This window comes from Drosophila mojavensis, unplaced genomic scaffold (assembly GCF_018153725.1).
Source record: "Drosophila mojavensis isolate 15081-1352.22 unplaced genomic scaffold, ASM1815372v1 contig_80, whole genome shotgun sequence".
Taxonomy (NCBI): domain Eukaryota; kingdom Metazoa; phylum Arthropoda; class Insecta; order Diptera; family Drosophilidae; genus Drosophila; species Drosophila mojavensis.
The window spans coordinates 16,748,875-16,767,289 of record NW_025318906.1 but is presented as its reverse complement, the minus strand read 5'-3'; the positions used below and the strand labels follow the sequence as shown (position 1 = coordinate 16,767,289).

The 18,415-nt window shown below is 36.5% G+C and overlaps 1 protein-coding gene and 1 non-coding gene across 2 annotated transcripts; both read right to left on the bottom strand.

The window, feature by feature from the left end:
• Positions 1-11,964: 11,964 nt before the first annotated feature.
• Positions 11,965-13,648, bottom strand: LOC6580256 (serine/threonine-protein phosphatase alpha-3 isoform). The gene has a single exon (XM_002006072.4). The coding sequence runs from the start codon at positions 13,432-13,434 to the stop codon at positions 12,271-12,273; it is 1,164 nt and encodes a 387-aa protein (XP_002006108.1). The 5' UTR covers positions 13,435-13,648; the 3' UTR covers positions 11,965-12,270.
• A 3,357-nt stretch (positions 13,649-17,005) lies between these two features.
• Positions 17,006-17,077, bottom strand: Trnaw-cca. Its single transcript has one exon. It is a non-coding gene; the product is annotated as a tRNA-Trp (tRNA).
• Positions 17,078-18,415: the final 1,338 nt, after the last annotated feature.

Below are 18,415 nucleotides of genomic sequence, written 5' to 3'. Positions count from 1 at the left end.
AATTTGTTAATGCTAAAGAGATCGGCCGATTAGCACCGAATATGCTCGATAGATGCTAGAAATTGATGCGACTGTCAACATGTGCTCGATGAAAAGCCTAGAAAACAAAGCACAATAAAAAAAATGTTTTTTCTGAGAAGCAAATATAAACATCAAAAATCAAATTTTGGGCAATAAAAGTTGAATTGGAGAGATTTTGCTGATGAATAGAGAGAGTTGGATGAATAAAAAATTTAAAATTGGAAAATTTAAAATATAAAGCTGAGCTTTAATAAACATACAATTTTATCGGAACAACGGATTTTTTTATGGTAGTATATTAATTTTAAACATAACCAGACAGCTTTAACTGAGGATTAATTGTTTTTAGACTTTATCAATCAGTTGCTAGACAGTTCATAAAATTTATTGAAATTAACTAAATTTTTAGTCAACTCAAAAATTAAAAGTTAAAAAAATGATAATTTAAAACGTAAAAAAATGATTTTAAAAAAAGTTAATATTAAAAACAAATAAAATAATAATAATAATTAAATAAATTAATTTTGTAAATTTAATAATAATTTTTTAGTCAAATATAAAAATAATAAAGTAAAATACTTTCCAAATATAATAATATTTTTTTATTTTATTTTTTTTTTTTATTAATAATTACAAAATTTTTTATTAAAAAATTACAAACATTTTAATTTAAAAATTTTAACTATAGTGATTATAAAAACATATTTTGAATATTAAAAAAAATATAATAAATAAAATAAAATAAATAAATAAAATAAAATAAATAAATAAAATAAAATAAAATAAATAAAATTTAAAAAAATATTAAATTAGTATTAAACATTAGTTATTACATAATAATAATAATATAAATAATAGATATATACAGTGCTTATCATAATTATAGCCCACTTTTAATCCACTTAAACGAATCGGCTGAAAATTTTTCCCAAATCGAATATTTCCTCAAAATCTTCAAAAATGAGTAGTTCAATATTTCAATTATGAATGGCAAAAAACTTTTTCACTTAAAATTCACGATTTAATAACGATTTCTTAAAAAGAAGTAAAAAACAAGGAAAAACAGCACCATTTTCTGTATCAAAATTATAGCCCATATTCATATTTTTGTAAAAAAAATCCGAATTCGTTGCGGATTAATGGAAAAACTAATGTTAATACTTAGTCCGGCCTCCATTTGTCTTAGTTAACTCAAAAATTCTCTTCCTCATTGAAACCACTAAATTTAATAAAAGGTCCTTTTCGAAACTTTGTTATTTAGTCATTGTCGTTTAGAATTTGCGTTTTAAGATATCCAACTGTCTCCAACTGGCGATTTTTGGCATACACACGTCTTGCAAGATTACCCCAGACATTTTTATCGGGTTGAGATCCCCAAAACATGCTGGCCAGTCAAGGACATCAACATGACATTCCTCCAAACACTCTTTTGTACGTCTGCTCACATGGATTCTGGCATTATCCTGTTGGAAAACCATTGGTTTCTCACGTAATTCCCTTGAATATGGAATGAGAATACTATCCAGAGCCTGAATATTCTCTTCACTGTTCATTCGGTTCGTTACAAACTTCAATTCCCAGGTACCAAATGAAAAAAATGGACCCCAAATCATGACGGAGCCACCTCCAAAGTTTGTCCTTGAAAAAAACATAGGATCCTTCCTCAAATCATGCTAATAAGTATCAAACCCATCAGGACCATCCAGGTTAAACTTCTTCCCATCAGAAAATACGACCTGTTAGGGTAAAAATTTATAAATATACTGTAAGCCAAAAGACGATGATTCAAACGCGCGTATGTCAGATCGGTCGCAGTATGTCCATCGGCAAAACCAAGTCGAGCAACCTTGTGGCGACTTAGCAACATGGATGCTTTGGTCAGTTTAGACCTATTTATGATTCCTGAGCTCTTAAGTACTCGCCAAACAGTCATCGCTGACATAGATTCGCCCACATGTGAGGCCAAAGCTGTACAAGCGGTAGAGCTGTTGCTGGCTTTCTTAATAATTTTGTGTTTATCGTGCGCAATTAGTAACGGTTTTCACCCAGTACGTCTTCTTGATCCTTATTCTTCGGGGTTATCCAAAAAAATTTTAATTACACTTTGACTTTTTTTCAAAATTCGTAAAATACTCGAAATAGACTCTCCTGACTCGAAAAGTGAGAAAATACGGCCCTTTTCATAATACGATAATTGTTTTCCAAGCGGCATCTCTTAAAAACTATCTAAATTTACTTAATTACAATGTCTGCAAAGCCAAAAGTCTGTTCCGCACTTAATAAATTCAAATTTGCGACAGTGGGCTATAATTATGATACACAAAAATGCAAGCAAAAATGCTAGCACAGAGCAAAAGTTAACGGTTCTTTCTTAGTTTTCCATAAATTGAACTAAAATTTTGATAAAATCTACTGAACATGCTCCAGTCTATAATGTGCTGTAAAATTTATTTTTAAAAAACCTTAAAAATTTTGTTACAACGGGCTCAAAGTTTAAGTTGCAGGGTGGGCTATAATTATGATAAGCACTGTATATATAATATTAGATAAACTCTCTTAACTGTGAGAATCAACTCATGTGAAAGCAATTTAATTCACATAAACAACTTTGAGCTCCAGTCCAGGCTTCATTTCCAATTTGCATCTATCTATGCGTCCAACTGCCCCCATCTGGACTTCAAATGCAGTTACATTCCCCAATGCTCCCAAATAACTCACAAAGAGCCGAAAAGTCAAAGAGATTTTTGCAGTTATTTCGATATCTTGGTCAGGCAACAAATATTTAACTATTTCTCTTTTTCATTTTTTTTTTTTTTTCCCGTATTAATGTCAGGTAATTCGCCAATTTAATTTGCGACATTAATATTGAGCGGCGTATGAGAGGGTGGTGAGGCTCGAGGGGGGCGTGGCTAACTATGTCTTGGCTACGTTTTAGAGAGCGCAGCTGTGCAGCTGTGCGTCGCTGCCAATTACAATGGAGTTTTTGTGCATTTGTGAATTTTGTGCTGCATTTGCCTGCATTTTGTCAATTGCAATAAAATAATCAACGTGCAATGCTGGCCTCCAAGTGGAGCGGGAGTGGGGCGGAGAGGCACAGAGGCGATGGGGCATATAGTTTGGCCAGCCTTTATTTACTTTTGCATACCCCGTGAGCATTACAAGCTATGCAAGTGGGTATATTAGTTTTGTGTGAGCAGGCAAAGGAAACGAATTTTGGAATGATGAGGCATAAAGAATAAATATATATTATATATATGTATATAAACAGCCCACTAAATCTGATTATTGGTCTAATGCTTGTCTCTGTGTTAATTAGTCTGATATTTATACTATTTAAGCTAAAGGTTTTTAGATTCATAAATATTTATTTCTATTACCATCATTTATTATTTATATTTATCTTCGATATGGAGATCTAAATTTATAAATATTCATTTTTAAATGAGACAAACGAATCAGATAAGATGGTAATTAAATCTAGTACAAATATATAAGTATTTTTAATCTTCTAATCTTCTAGTGCCTTCAGACACTTAGTTTATTATATACACTTACGTGTATTACCTCCTCTCATACATGGGAACAGTGTCTTTGCTATTCACATAGTATTTTTTAATTCCGCCAAGCCAGTTTCTAGATTTTCCTAAAATTTATGTTGCTCTATAGCTATTTCTTATCGATTATGCTGATCTATAACTATAATGTCAAGGAATTGAATTATGAGCTAGAATTTCTCTAACAATTTTTATGTTAAATAAGAAATTAAATATATCATACTTTAATTATTTATTAATTTTTATTCGATCATTTATCATATAATATGGTATTGAAATATAATATATAATAAATATGTGATTAATATTTATTTAATTATTTATTTCATTTTTTTTTATAATAATTTCCTTAAATTGACAGCATCTTTATATTAATCATAGGGTAATTCCTAGTCACTTAAGTTAAGCAAGGCTTTTAAAAGTTATTCGGCAAACGATTTTCAGAGTTATGTGTTACATATCATATATAGATATATGATATAAATATACATATATATATATGTATACTAAAACCTTTGTACATAGTATTTTCTAGTCGAGTATGCCCACCTCTGCGTTTGCCTTTGCTTTGGAGCCTTGTGTGTCTGCAGATTTACGACCCGCATGGACAACACGTTCAACGTTCAAATTGCGCGACTCCAAGTTGCAGTTGCAATTGCAACTGCGACTGCATTTTGTTGCCATTAACATAATAATGCGGTGGCTGTAGTGAGCTCCCCCAGCTCCAGCTCCAGCCCCCGCCCCTTACCACACACACACACACACACATAGAGCACAATTGCGAGCCAAAGCAAATAATCAACTTGCGCTAATCTGCAGCCAAACTGCATTTAGCGATTGTCCGTTTGTCCCTCTCGCTGTCCTTCCCTCTCTCTCTCTCTCTATCTCTGTCTGTCTGTCTGTTTGTTTGTCAGTTTGCCAATTGGCGGGCAGCTCATTCGGTCAGTTTGCGGTTTTTATTTTTCGTAACGTTTATGTTGATTATTTAGCGACTTTTGTTGTTGCGCCTCAATCAACATATAAACATGCCTATATATACCTATAAATGATATATATATATATATATATATATATATATATATATATATGGTATATACATACCTCCGTAATTCAATCCGGATTTCAATTCTGAGCTGGACTTTAACTGATTTGCATTTTGTATGATTTGTTGACTGTTTTTGCTGTTTGCTAACTGCGTTGGTAGCGCCATTGCGGCAGCAAAATAAAAGAAATAGATCCTTAAAGCGTGAGCCGCATGAATAAATAAATAAATGTATATATATTTATATACATATATAGCAACTTATAATTGCAGGAAAATGATATTAAATCCTATGCAGAAATGTTTTTTGCGATTAATTTTAAAGTTTTACATATTTTTTTTTACAAGTCAACTTTGAACTTTGCTTCACCAAGGCATCAATCAATGTCCATTGCATGGATATAAATAACGATATATAAAGATATCTCCTTGGTAACTAAAATCTGAATATAATTAATTTCACATCAAACTCTTACAGTTCAGTGAAAGTTTATCTAATATTTTACATACATATTTCACAAATGATTAATTATGTTCGTAATTTTTGCATATTTTCAATAGGCAGTGGATAATTAATATCAAAATTTTGAGCTCACTCCGATTGCCCTTTTTTTCGCAGTGCATAAATGACGCCCGCATACGCAGCCGCTGCCACTGCTGCAGGGCTTAAGAAGAAGAGAGCGAAAGAAAGAACACAAAAAAGCAACTGATTTGCGCTGAGTCAAGATAAGGCTCAAGCCAGCGAGCGAGTGAGTGAGAAAGAGTAAAGGGGGAGAGCGTGTCTGTGTGTGTGTGTAAACTCTACACTCACTGAGCAAAGTGTAGCAAAGAAAGCGGGACAGACAGCTGAGTAGGTAGATTGGAGAGCGATGCCTTTGACTGTGGCTGTGTGCGCTTATCTTGTCTGGGTAATCGCGCTTCGATTATTAACCCTCATAAATTGAGCACGATGTGTGTATGTGTGTGTGTGTGTGTGTGTGTGTGTGTGTTTGTTTGCTGAGCCTGACTTATGTAATCCTGCTTGTAACGGGTTCCTCATTTTCATTAGCATGCGCGTATGGCTCTCCCTTTGTCGCTCTCTCTGTCTCACTCTCTCCTACTCTAGCGGCGTCTAATAAATGTTTTTCAGTTTTGCTTGTGGTTCTTTGCTGCTGCTTCTTCTGCTTCTTCTCGTTAGCTGAATTTGCTCTTTTCTCGCTGCTGCTGCTGCTGTTGTTGTTGTTGCTCTTCATCATGCTCGGCTATTGTTGTTTGTGGTTTCTGTTGTTGTTGTTGTTGTTTTTTTTTTTTGGCTGGAAAATGCTTTATCATGGCATTTGAGGCACAGACTCGCCTTTGTTGGCTTATTGAGCCATAACTGCAAGTTTGTTTATTATTATTGTTGTTGTTGCTGCTGCTGCTGCTGATGTTGTTGTTGTTGTTGTTTTTGTTGTGGCTCTAGCTTCATCCATTTTCATTTTCATTTAGGTTTTTTTCCCCACTTTGGCTTTGCTTATTTAACTGATTAATCATGTTACTTATGCAGCTGCCTCAACTTCGAATAGAGAAAGTAGCTCATATTTTGATAAGATTTCAATTTGGAATGCCTATAGCTGTACTTGACCTATTTGTAGTGGTATTTCCATAAAAAGAACTTTAAGTGCTGTAATAGCTTTTTCGATAAAATTTTATCTAAAATTAATCTTAATTCTTTGTAGTTGTTCCCTTTTGTTAGCCTCTATCATATACATCGTTAGCAATTTCTGACCTAACATATAATAATATTTAGTATAAAATCCATTTTATTTTTTTATTTTTATATACCACCCCCTTATCATTTACTTCCCCGTTTCAATCAAGGAATCGACAAGTCATTATTAACCACTATTGGACCCCGCCTCAACCCCCTTAATTTAGCTGAATAACCGTGACTAAATCATTTTTCACTGCCATATGGCGCAGCGCCCGCTTATCCTGTCAAAAATTTTAAACACTTTTTTATCATTTCCTCTAAAAAAAAAAAGAGAATGAAAAAAAAGAAATAAATTGGAAACAAGCCTAAAAGGTGTTCAGCATAATTCCCTACCATTATAAAATGCTTTTTATATTTCCTTTTTTTCGATTCCTTTTTTATCGGCCTTTTTTCCAGCATGAATTTCACTTTTGTCCTTCGCTGAGGGTAAGGAAAAAAAATGTTATAAATCATTTGGCTGGGCATATTTTTAATAGAGTTGTTACTTTTGTTTATTATGTTGTTATTTTCGCTGCTTCTTCTTCTACTTTGTTGTGGTTGGGTTCTTCTTGAAAAGGGTTTGCCAAAAGCGAAAATATGAAATATGAAAAAAAAAGTTAAATATCTCCATTTCTGCCTAATCTTTTAATTAATAAATATAATTTCATTTTTTCCGTTTCATTGCAGGTGAGTGCGCAGTTCAATGCCCAAATATAATAAGGTAAACTCGATATATGTACATATAAACCTAAGCAGATCTGTGTCATACTACCTACTTAGTCACATTGGCTTCCATTTGCGGTTAGACAAAATGACTTTAAAGTTGTTCGGTTCAGCCCGAAAAGCCAATGAAAAGGAAACTACACTAAAGGGGAAAATAAAACCCCACAATTTTCAATTCAGTAACAACAAGAAGTAACCAACATCATCATCCCCATCATCATCATCATCCCCATTCTCATCAGACGTCCCACACTTCCTTCCGCTGGGCTTTAGCCTGTTGGGGGGCTTAGAGCGTAGCGCGGCGTGCAGCCCCATCACATTTGACGCCTCAAAACCACAAAGGCATTACAAAGAAAGGCAGCTGGAGATGAAGGTGGTTACCTGACACATACCCTGTAATGCCATGTAGTAAAAATGATATGCATTTATATATCTTGAGAAATGAGAGAATTCTTGAAATGCACAATATCTTATTCATATATAATAAATGTAAAGAGGATATTTAGAGTTAGTTAAAAGTATATAACTTATATTTTCTTTCTTACATATGACATATCTAAAATAGTTTTCTTATATACGGGTTATGTTTCAAAGATATTTCTTATGTATTTCTATACTTATCTTAACACTCTTAACTCTTGTAAGCTCTCCCTGTATTCACGTATACCCTAACGCATTCACATTCCCTGGGTATCTTAAGCAACTAAGTAAGTCTTTCGCCGTAAAAAAAAAGGGGTGGCACTAACCTCTAACTACCGTTAGCATATGCTGCCCGGTGTGGGCGGTGCAGACGGGGCTAAAGCTCATCCATGTTGTAAGGCCCCATGATTGATGGCTCTTCTATGCTGTTTGCCATTTTCCTATAGGCATCTGCTGCGCACCTGTTGTAGACATTCGCTGAAAACGAGCTTAGACTGAGCATTAGCCAAGTCTCTGACTTTGGTGTTTTTTATTATTATGTATATTAGATATGCATTTGTGTGTAGAGCTAGAGAGCCGAGGAATTTGGGATGAATGCAAAAGGTTTTCTTTTTATAGATAATATTCTATTCTAAAGCATTGACAAGTTGAGATGAAAATAAAATGTGTTTCTTATTTGAGGACTTGAAATTAAAGTAAAAGGTTTTGCTATATTTTGGAAAAGTTTTTCTAGATTAAATTTTAACCTGTATGAGGAATTGAAAGTTTCAGATAAAAAAAAAAGTTCTTTATAATTTCTTTACATGGGAACTAGAGATGGAAGTAATTTGATTTTTTTTAAAATGTAGCGTTCTATATTTCATAACAGCTTGAAAACTACTGATTAAATTAGGTATGACTTATCATATCAATATAATATTCTATATCATATGATATATTAGGAACTTAAAAAATTTTCTTAATTATATTCTATAGATTTCTATCTAATTTCTATAAAAGTAACAGAAATTGTGATGTAAGTAAAGGCTTTATATATATATATATATATCTATATATATTCCTATTCTCCATAATATGTTGTTTACATATAGTTAACATTCCATCAACTATGTTATCTATATATTAAATTTTATTTTCTATCTTTATCTCACGCTCCTAAACTCTCACTTGTTTCATTTTTAGAGCATATTTGTGTCTCAAAATAAGTTGTCTTCATAATTTCTTTGGCGTATATCTTAAAGCTGTCTGTCTTTAAGCAGTGGAACACCTTTCGGCAGGCACAAAATGTGACGAATGCAAACAAACAAATTCGCAACATTCTGAAAGTTTTCACTTTCTTTGCCGGAGCGAAGGCAACATGAAAAACAGCTAAACAGTTGCCTAAACAACGCCACAGTTTTCACTTCCGGTACGTCAATGTCAACTTTGACAGAAGCCAAAGACTGAAAGAGACAGCGAGAGAGATAGAGAGAGATGACAGGCAGCAAAGCATGGATTTACTTTTATTTTATTACTGTCATTGTTGGCGAACTGCTTCCGCTTCCAAGGGGGACGGCCACGCCCACGTCCTGCCCGGTCCAGGTTCGGAATTCAAGTAACTTTTTGGGTTTTTTTACTCTCTCTCTCTCTCTCTCTCTCTCTCTCTCTCTTCTCTCTCTCTTTTTTGGGACTGCACTTGGGGTTGAAGCAAGTTCTTAGCCATGTTGCAAGGCGGCTGTCGTTATCCTTTTGCTCGACTGGCGCCTTTATCATCCATCTGTGCTCAGTGCTCCTGCAGCAACAACAACGTTCCTTATCTGCTGTTTAGCCAGGCGCATATGAGTGTGTGTGTGTGTGTGTGGGTGGTTGAGTGGGTGGATGGTTGGGCAACAGCATCTTTTCGGCTGCTTTCACCCGACAGTGGCATTCGCTTTTCTTTTTCTTCTTTTTTTTTGGGCAAGTCGTAAATTAAAAATGGCTTAATATGTAAATCCTTGCCTGCACTTTCTTCGCTCGCTCGCTGGCCGCCTGCAGATTAGTTTTGTGGATATTTCAGCTTATGTATGTCCCTGTCTACATGTCGCCGTCTATCTATCGTCTATCTATCGCCTTCTGCCGTCCAACTCCGCCCAGACATTTGGACATGCAGTAAAATTTATGCGCATTGACTTCAAGCCGGGGACGTAGACAAAGGTCGACTCGATTCGAGGCGAGTCCTGCTGTCTGCGCTCGAGCACACAAAACACAGAGGACACAGGACACAGTTGCCTCGATGTTTACTTTAACTGCCCGTCCAGTGATATGCTTTTGTTGTCGTTACTCAGCACAAGAACATGACAACTCCTTGTCCTTGTTCTCTGTTCTGTTGGTGACTTTAACTAACCCTTAGGTTCTTAGCCAAGTTCGTGTCGCCAATTGTTGTTTCTTATGCGCGCTCGGCGTTCGAGTGAAGTGAGCATATTGGTTCATTAGGGTTTTCGATATGATGTCTGGTATTTGATTAGCTTTGTTTAAGGCTTTAAACTGAATAAATTTATATTATATAAAGAATATATTAAGATATTTTATATAAAAATTTCAATAATTGTATATAAATAAAATAAATTAATTGTTAATTAAAATTATATATGTAAGTTAGACTATGACTAAAGCAGATTTATCATAATATGCATATCAATTGTGTTTTTTATAATTATTTCCTCAATTCGAAATTTGACAATCTCTACTAGACTGAAACGCCATTACCCTCTAGACCTGCTGGATCGGATCTTAAACTGAGCACTTATACATCTGAAGAACCCACTAAATATCTGCCATTTTATTATATATAAATAATATATAAGTATTCTAGATTACAATGTATCTTTCAGTATATAAATTAGTTAAAATTTCTTTTTAGATTAAGTTGCCACTGCCTTTTTCAGCTTTACAGACAAGCATGTTATATACTTAACATACATACTTATCTTAAAGACATACCTCTAACAATTACAAAAAAAAAAATAAACCAAAAATTACATTCAAGACAATTGACATACATTTAACATACAAGCTTACATCACAGACAGTTGACACTCACTACACTCAACACTTACTCAACAGAGTAAACCAATGTAAACCCAACAGAAATGCTTACATAACAGACAATGCACACAGTTAACATAAAGCCCCTAACATAAATCGTTATCTAACAGACGCAATTGGCATATACTACATATATATTGCATATATACTGTTAAGTATGCGCTGTTAAGCTTAACATACAAATCTCTTCTATCTATCTCAGCGCTCACAGCGAGTATCAGACAGTCGCCTACTCCCGTTCAGAGTGCATCCCTTGCCTGGCTCTCCAATGCTTCCCCTGGTCGAGCGTTCTGCCTCCTCTCATCATATTAGTTAAAGTGTTGATTAGTTGCTTTGCTGATTAGTGATTGCATTTTGTAATTGCTCCCACAGCGTTTGCTCTACTTTTACAATATATACATATGATATATATATATATATATATATATATATATATATTTTTTTTTTTTTAATAACAATTTCAATGCTTTTATCGCTGATCTGTCGGCTCATCCACTCACAGAAATTAGCATAACCGAATGCACATTAAATTATTCCCATTGCAATTTGCATTTTCACTTCATTCTACACAATTTTTTACCACTTTTTCAGCTCGTTCTCGTTTGGGTGTCATCCATTTTAGTAATTATTTTAGCTCAAGCTCGGTTTCGTTTATTTTTTATTGTTTTGTTTCATTAGTCATTGCCATTTAGCTGAACTATGCAATTAGTCCGGAAACCGTCAAATCCGCTGCTCGTTTGGAGTTGAAATAATTTCATTTCTCTTATGATTGCCCTTCTGGGTCTCACTCTCACATTTTCTTACTCCCTCACTCTCTTTGTCTAATTTAGCAAATTAATATTAATTGCATGCATTTCGTTAATCAAATGATTGTTGTTGATAATGCATCAATGCGAAAAGTTTTACATTCTCAAACGGCATTAATTGCTATTGACAAAATTAATTATTCAACACTGATTAACAAATTAATAGTGTTGCATAGCATTTTGCATTAACAATTTACACAAAACTAATTATGCAATTAAATTTGTATTGAAATCGTTTGCGCATTTGAAAGCCCTAAACTAAGTGGAAGTGGAGTAAAAAAGGGTGGGGCGTGGCAAAGATTTTAACGTATATACATTTTGGTATATATGCTATAGAAATAGTTAATGTATTACATACCAATATATTAGAGTTTATTAAGTAATTTCACTCATTTCGTAACGCCTGGTTAAAAGCCATATTATTTAAGAACTAATTTCTCATTATAACATATACTTTTTAGAATTTTCGAAATACCTCTATATGAATGGTATTATTTTAATACCAGCTGGAATTATATTACTCTTAAAATATTATTCATATTAATACTATTTTTTGTAATATTACAAAAAATATAATTATGGTATATTTCATTGAAAATTTATATTCAATCAAAATGCATTTTGTAAAATCTAAAAATGATTTTCAATTTATTATAAGCTCAATGTGTGCCATGCTTAATGCATAGCATTTTAATTACATTTTGACACTCTATCTGTTTGTATGTTAATGCTTTTCTGCATTACACAACACTGTTACAATACTAAACTTTTAGATTTGGTATTCGGAATTGCGTAAAAACGAGAAAACAAATGAATTCCTTGACTAGTAGATTCAAATGTTTTTTTTCTTGTGGTTGATTCACTCACGTGCTCTGAAACACTAATGACATAACGATATTCAATGTACGATATACAAACGTAACATGCGTATTACGTTGAATTGAGGGCCTTGAAGAAATTACTATGTGCCGTATTGGAATAACGTTTGCTGCTGGACATCGGCTTCTGCATGCGGAAGGTGCACAGTAGATTCTGATCGACGCACATCATGGTGCCGGCATTGTCGAATTCGCCGCAATAGTTGGGCGCCGAGAAGATGGTGAGGAGCTGACGCTTGGCGAAGAACTCGTAGCCATCCTCGACCACCTGATGGGCACGACAGATTAAACTGAAGCCGTGCCGCTCCAGAAACGAGCTAACTACATCGGGGCCAAAGATGTAGCTGACGCCCCGATTGTTGAGGCCCCAGCCAATGGTGTGGACATCCGGATCGGACCACACCAGATCGCAGAGTAGCCCCTGTTCGGGTATCTCGCACGGTCGCTGGATCATGCGTATCTGATCCATGCTGGCCAGGCTCGGACTCAGTCCGCCGTGACAGCAAAAGATGTTGTCCTCCACGATCGCTGCGACAGGCATGCAGCTGTAGCAGTCGACGAAGCAGCGCCACAGTTTGACATTGTAGCGTCGCTTGCACTCGTCGTAGAAGCCGTAGATGCGGTTTACGCCGGAGCTTTCGTGGTTGCCGCGCAGCAGATAGATGTTATCCGGATAGCGGACCTTCAATGCCAGCAGCAGGGTCAACGTCTCCACGGACTGCTTGCCCCGGTCCACATAGTCGCCGAGGAACAGATAATTCGTGTCCGGCGGATAGCCCGTCATCTTGAAGTACTTGAGTAGATTGTGGAACTGGCCGTGAATGTCGCCCAGGATATTGATGGGGGCGCGCAGCTTGAGCAGCATTGACTCCTTGAGCAGCACCTCGCGTGCCTGGGCACAAATCTCGCTAATCTCGTGCTCCTCCAGAGACACATTTCCGCTTGCCGCCAAGCTCGATCCCGACTCGGTCAGCCGTGCGATTACATCGTCCAGATTGACGGGCAACAGCTCGAAGCTGCTGCTGCTTTCCGACGACGAATCGCTTGTCGTTTGCTCTGCCTGCTGTTGTTGTTGTTGTTGTTGCTGCTTTGCAGCCAAGATTCGATTCCTTCTGACCATATAGTCCATGCAGTAGCCAACTGCGGCATCCTTGGACAGGTAATTGATGGACGTGGATGTGGTTATGGAAGATGTGTGCTTCTGATAGGATGACATATGATATATTCTTTTCAACTGTTGCAGTGTTCCCTTTTGTTTTGGTCTGCTTTTGTCTGCTAAATCCCGAGTCCAAGGATTGCAACAATTTGGAATTTCGATGGAGCCCCGTTTGGATGAAGTCTGTTTTTGTATCGATTTACTAGATGACTTTTGATCAATGGAAATGAAATACTTGAACTACTTTGGAATTTGAATACTAAAGCTAAATGTGATGAGAAATTTTCATCAGGAAAATCCTTTCATCACTTTTTTGTTGTTGTTTTCTTTTTCCCTGAGTGCCTTTCACATAGTCAATTACATCGCAGAACTTTCGTATTTAGCTTTTGTGCATAGTTAAGTAGCTGTTAGATTTTTTCTCTCAGAAAGAGGCTTTGTTGTCTCTCTCTCTCTCTCTCTCTCTCATTGACAGCTGCTAAATCAGTGCTGCTCTTGGCTCTCTCCCTCCCCTCGCAATCAGGGCAACATTCTCAGCAGAGCTCTGTGACAAATCTCTGGCTCAATAGATAGAGCACAAGGCACGCTTCTAACTGTCTTTCAATCAACTAAATTTCTAGCTCTCTCGCTGTCTCCCTCTCTCCCACTCTCCCATTTCCTTTTACTCTCCCCGGCTTTTATTTTTCAAATCAACATAATGGACACTTTGCCCGGCAGCAACGGCTCAGCGTTGGCTCCCCTTCCCACTCTATCTCTCTCCCTCTCTCATTCAGCGACGATGGGCCACACATAAAAATACAAAGGCAAACTTCACTTTTGGCTTTGACAGCTGACACGAAATGCAAAAAGCAACGCATTTTGTGTGGGTGGCCCAAGGGTGGCTGGCGCAAAATATGCAAGCACCAAACCAAACACAACACACACACACACACACACACAGAGACATTTACACACATACGCATGCACCCGCTCTCACAGCGCTCTCTTCCAGGCATCGCATTCCATTTCATTCCAGCTCAAACCTACCGCAGATGCAGATTTCTGCTTTGGCCTGTCACTCATTAAGCATTTTGCCAACTGCAACTTAGTTCCGTTGTTTTCATTGTTGTCCTTGTCATGCCAAGTGTCACAACAGTCGCCTGCATTTCGTTGATTTTACGAGCGTGTGACAAGCAGCTAAAAACGATTGGGAATTCTGTGAAGCAGAATGTAAGACTTCCCTTTCGATTAGTTTGACGCAACAACAACGCCTTGAGCTAAGTGCCAGCAAGGGGATGCAGAATTAAAGAAAAAAAAAAAAAAACTAATAAATGCCAAAATAATCATACTTCTGTATTTATAAACTCAAGTTTTGCTTTTACACCCAAGAAACCCCTTTGACCCTTATCTACGCCACTGTCAAGTTGACAACATGTTGCCCACATATTTAGCGCGGTTGCTGCTTTGATTGAGTATTTGTCCAAGAAATATATTTGACTCCCTCACTCCTCCGCTCTCGGCACCCACAGGCAAGTACAGTGTATATGGATTTGCGTAGCACTTTGTGTTCCTCTCTTTCGCATTTTGTTTTGTAGGCAAATATTAAAATATTTCACACGAAAAACTTACACGAGTGCCTGCGCCTGTGTGCCTGTGTGTGTGTGTGTGTGTGTGTGTGTGTGTGCTGGCTGCAGTTTTGTGCTATTTTTACATCGCTTCGCTGCGGCAGAGCAAACACAGCTGGGCCTTTAACATTGACTGCGGGGCGAAGCTGGGCCACCGACTGCGTCGCTTTGCTTATCTAATGGGCTGCAGTTGCAGCGACTGTGGCGTCGGCGGCGCGACTGCTGCTTATCGCTATTTCCATTGTTGTTGTTATTGTTACTCCTGCTGCTTCGCCCGCACATACAGGCATGCATACGCTGAGCGCTCAGCCTCTGCCGCGCTGCTGCCGCAGTGTCACTCTTTGAGCTGCTGTCTCCGACTCTTTCTCGTCTACGTTTTGTTTGCTGTTGTAGTTGTTAATTGCTCGTCGCTACTTTCTTGCACCCTTCACAATGCGCCGTTAATCACAGCAGAGCTGCGGTAGAGTGTGTGTGGGAGTGAGTGAGACGCAGAGAGAGGGCCGCACACATCAATGTAAAATTGTTGTTGGTTTTCGTTAATGGGTTTTTATTTGTTTATATGAGCGTCTAGAAAATATGATGCGTCTGCATATGAGGGACATCCCCTCTAGAACCCCCCCGCCGCCTCTCTGCACTTCTATTGACCATTTGCGCTTTTAGTTTTGCGCGCTGCTCATGGGAATTTTTACAACTGTTTTCCATGACAAGTGCTCTTTGGGTTTCTGTCATTTTTCGACTCAAGTTTTTTTTTCTTTTCGCTCTTATATATTATTAGAGCAGCCCCAGTTGTGTGTATATTTAAGTGGGCGTGTTCTTTGGCTTTGACTAGACAATTGAAGCTTTTAAGTTCTATTTTTTTTCTCGGGGTATTATTAATTTGAATTTTTAATGTGTAACAAAATGTTGTTTACAGTATGGTAAAAGGTTGTAGTTTTTTTTTTAAAGCAGGCTGATTAATGGGAATGCAATTAGAAATGATAAATTTTGTAGTGCGTAATGTAAATACGAGTAAAGCTTTATATATGCCTAATGTAAATCGAAATTAAGGATTTTACATATGTTTATGTATGTAGTATATAATGTGAATATGTAAGAACATATGTTTCCCGTATAATTTTTAATGTGCTACCATAACTCTCCCATACTCAATATGTTTTCATCAATCAATGTCATAGGAATCATATTGTATGTATGTATGAACTTTCAGACATACATATGTGTATGTATATATGTTTATATTCCATCAGAAATCAATTAAATATTTATTGACAGCAATCTAAACTGTCAAAAATAAATCAGAAATATAGAATTACTCTCATTTTGGGCAAATACAAAAAAAAAGTCCCCTATTGCAAATACATTAGTTCATCAAACGACTGCTAATCTAATCTGTCAAAAACAAAATGCTAAAGCCCCCCAAAAAAATAGTATATATGTTATTCAAATAGATAGCATAAATATAAATATAAATATTTATATATACTTATACATTTCTATATCCACTACATTCCGAAGCATTATAATTTCATCCACAAATTCCTATTTATAATTTGTGATATGAAATGCCGAAATTTCATCAAATCGACATTTTGATTGAAAATGCCTTGTCGATATTTGTGTGTGGCGGACTAATTAACACTTTTCAGATGTGACATAATGTTTCACTTTGGGCTTGTGGAAATGCGAATGGAAAGCCCACATGACAGACAGATAGTCGCAGCGGGCGGTGGAGGCCCTGACCTAACAGTTATTGTTGTAGTTGTTGTAATTGTAATTATGTGTTGTAAATGTGACTGTTGACATTTGGAATTGTTTGCAGTTATGAAACACAAAACGTCGCTAATTAAGCCATCGTAACTGTTAGAATATGGGCTCAATTCGTTAAAGACGGCATTATTGAAATACATATATGTTTGAAATAATTACAGAAGCAATGTGAATAGTGATTAAAGAATGCTTAGTATTTGAAAAAAACATTAAAATTAATATATTTATATTTTATAAAAAATAAAAAAAGGAATTCTCTCAATTGACCCCGACGTGATTTGAACACGCAACCTTCTGATCTGGAGTCAGACGCGCTACCGTTGCGCCACGGAGTCATGTGCTGCGATCCGCTGCTAACTGCCAACTAGTGCTAATCTAATTGTTTTTGTTTTTGTCTCTGTCTTGCTCGTCCAGTTTAGCAATTGCATATTTACGGCATGCAACAACAAAAGTACCGCTAGCTATATGTGTGTGTGTTTGTGTGAGTACGAATGTCTATAAATAGATTGAGCAGTGCAAACATGTTATCTTATCATATGCGCACAGTGGTATGGGCACGATATTGCTTGCGCTAAATTCAAATTGTAATTTCTTATCGCGTAAATACGATTAACAAGCGATTCTTTGTGTACGTTTTTATGTGTTCCAATCATTTAGCCCGTTTTTAGGGTATTTATTTATTCAAAATGCAGTTGTCGGCGATACAGATTTATTAAGAGTTCCGTGTTCCCTGTCGATTGTCGGGCACCTGCAATGGCCGCGGCAGACGTGTGCCGCCAAAGCTTTTAGCTGTCGCCGATGCCGACGGAATTCACACAACAAGCCCAAAATAAATATAAATCACAGCGGGAACAACATGGGGCAAATGAATGAAAATGCTGCACATTTCGGTGAAGAAAACAGGGCCAACGGCTGTTCGTTCTGTTTCTGTTTATTTATTCATTGATTTTTATACACTAGCCAGAGCTGCTATCGGCTTTGGATTCTTGTAAATGGAAATGCATTTCGATAAACCCAGGCCAGCCCTATAAAACTGATTTGGATTTGGCTTTTCTTTTCTTTACTCGAATTGTGACTAATTGTGTGTGTGACTCCTCCACAGTCTTTGGGTGGTATTCATTTCACTAGAACTCCAGCTGTTTTCATTGTTTAGAAATTAATTTTCCAGCACTGAATTTATACAGGGAAAATAAGTGTATATATGTATGTGTATGTGTGTGTGTGTGTGTGTTTTTTTTTTTCTTGTGGCTATCGACGGGACGCCCTTTTTATGGCTATTTTTATGTTTTAATATTTATGGTTTTTAATGTTCATATTTAGTGCGGCTGCCTACATGGGTCTACAATTTCCGTGCCGTGGACCCACTTATGCCAGCCTCATAACACGTTTTGGGCATGTTTCAAGCAACGGAAATCGATCGTAAAATTTTCACTCTCTAAATCTAAAAGAGTTGACAAGTTCACACGGGAAGGCCATATAGATTCGTGGCCACAAGCTGAACAAAGTTATTAGGGAATAATCACATAAATCAGTTGGAAATATGTATATGCTAAATAAATGTTGAACAAACGGGTATAAGAGGGGCTTAACTCTTAGATTACTTTCGACAGTCTGCTGGTAATGGGCATAATTAACTGTTTAGCGTATGCTTAAGGTATATTGGATAATTCCCA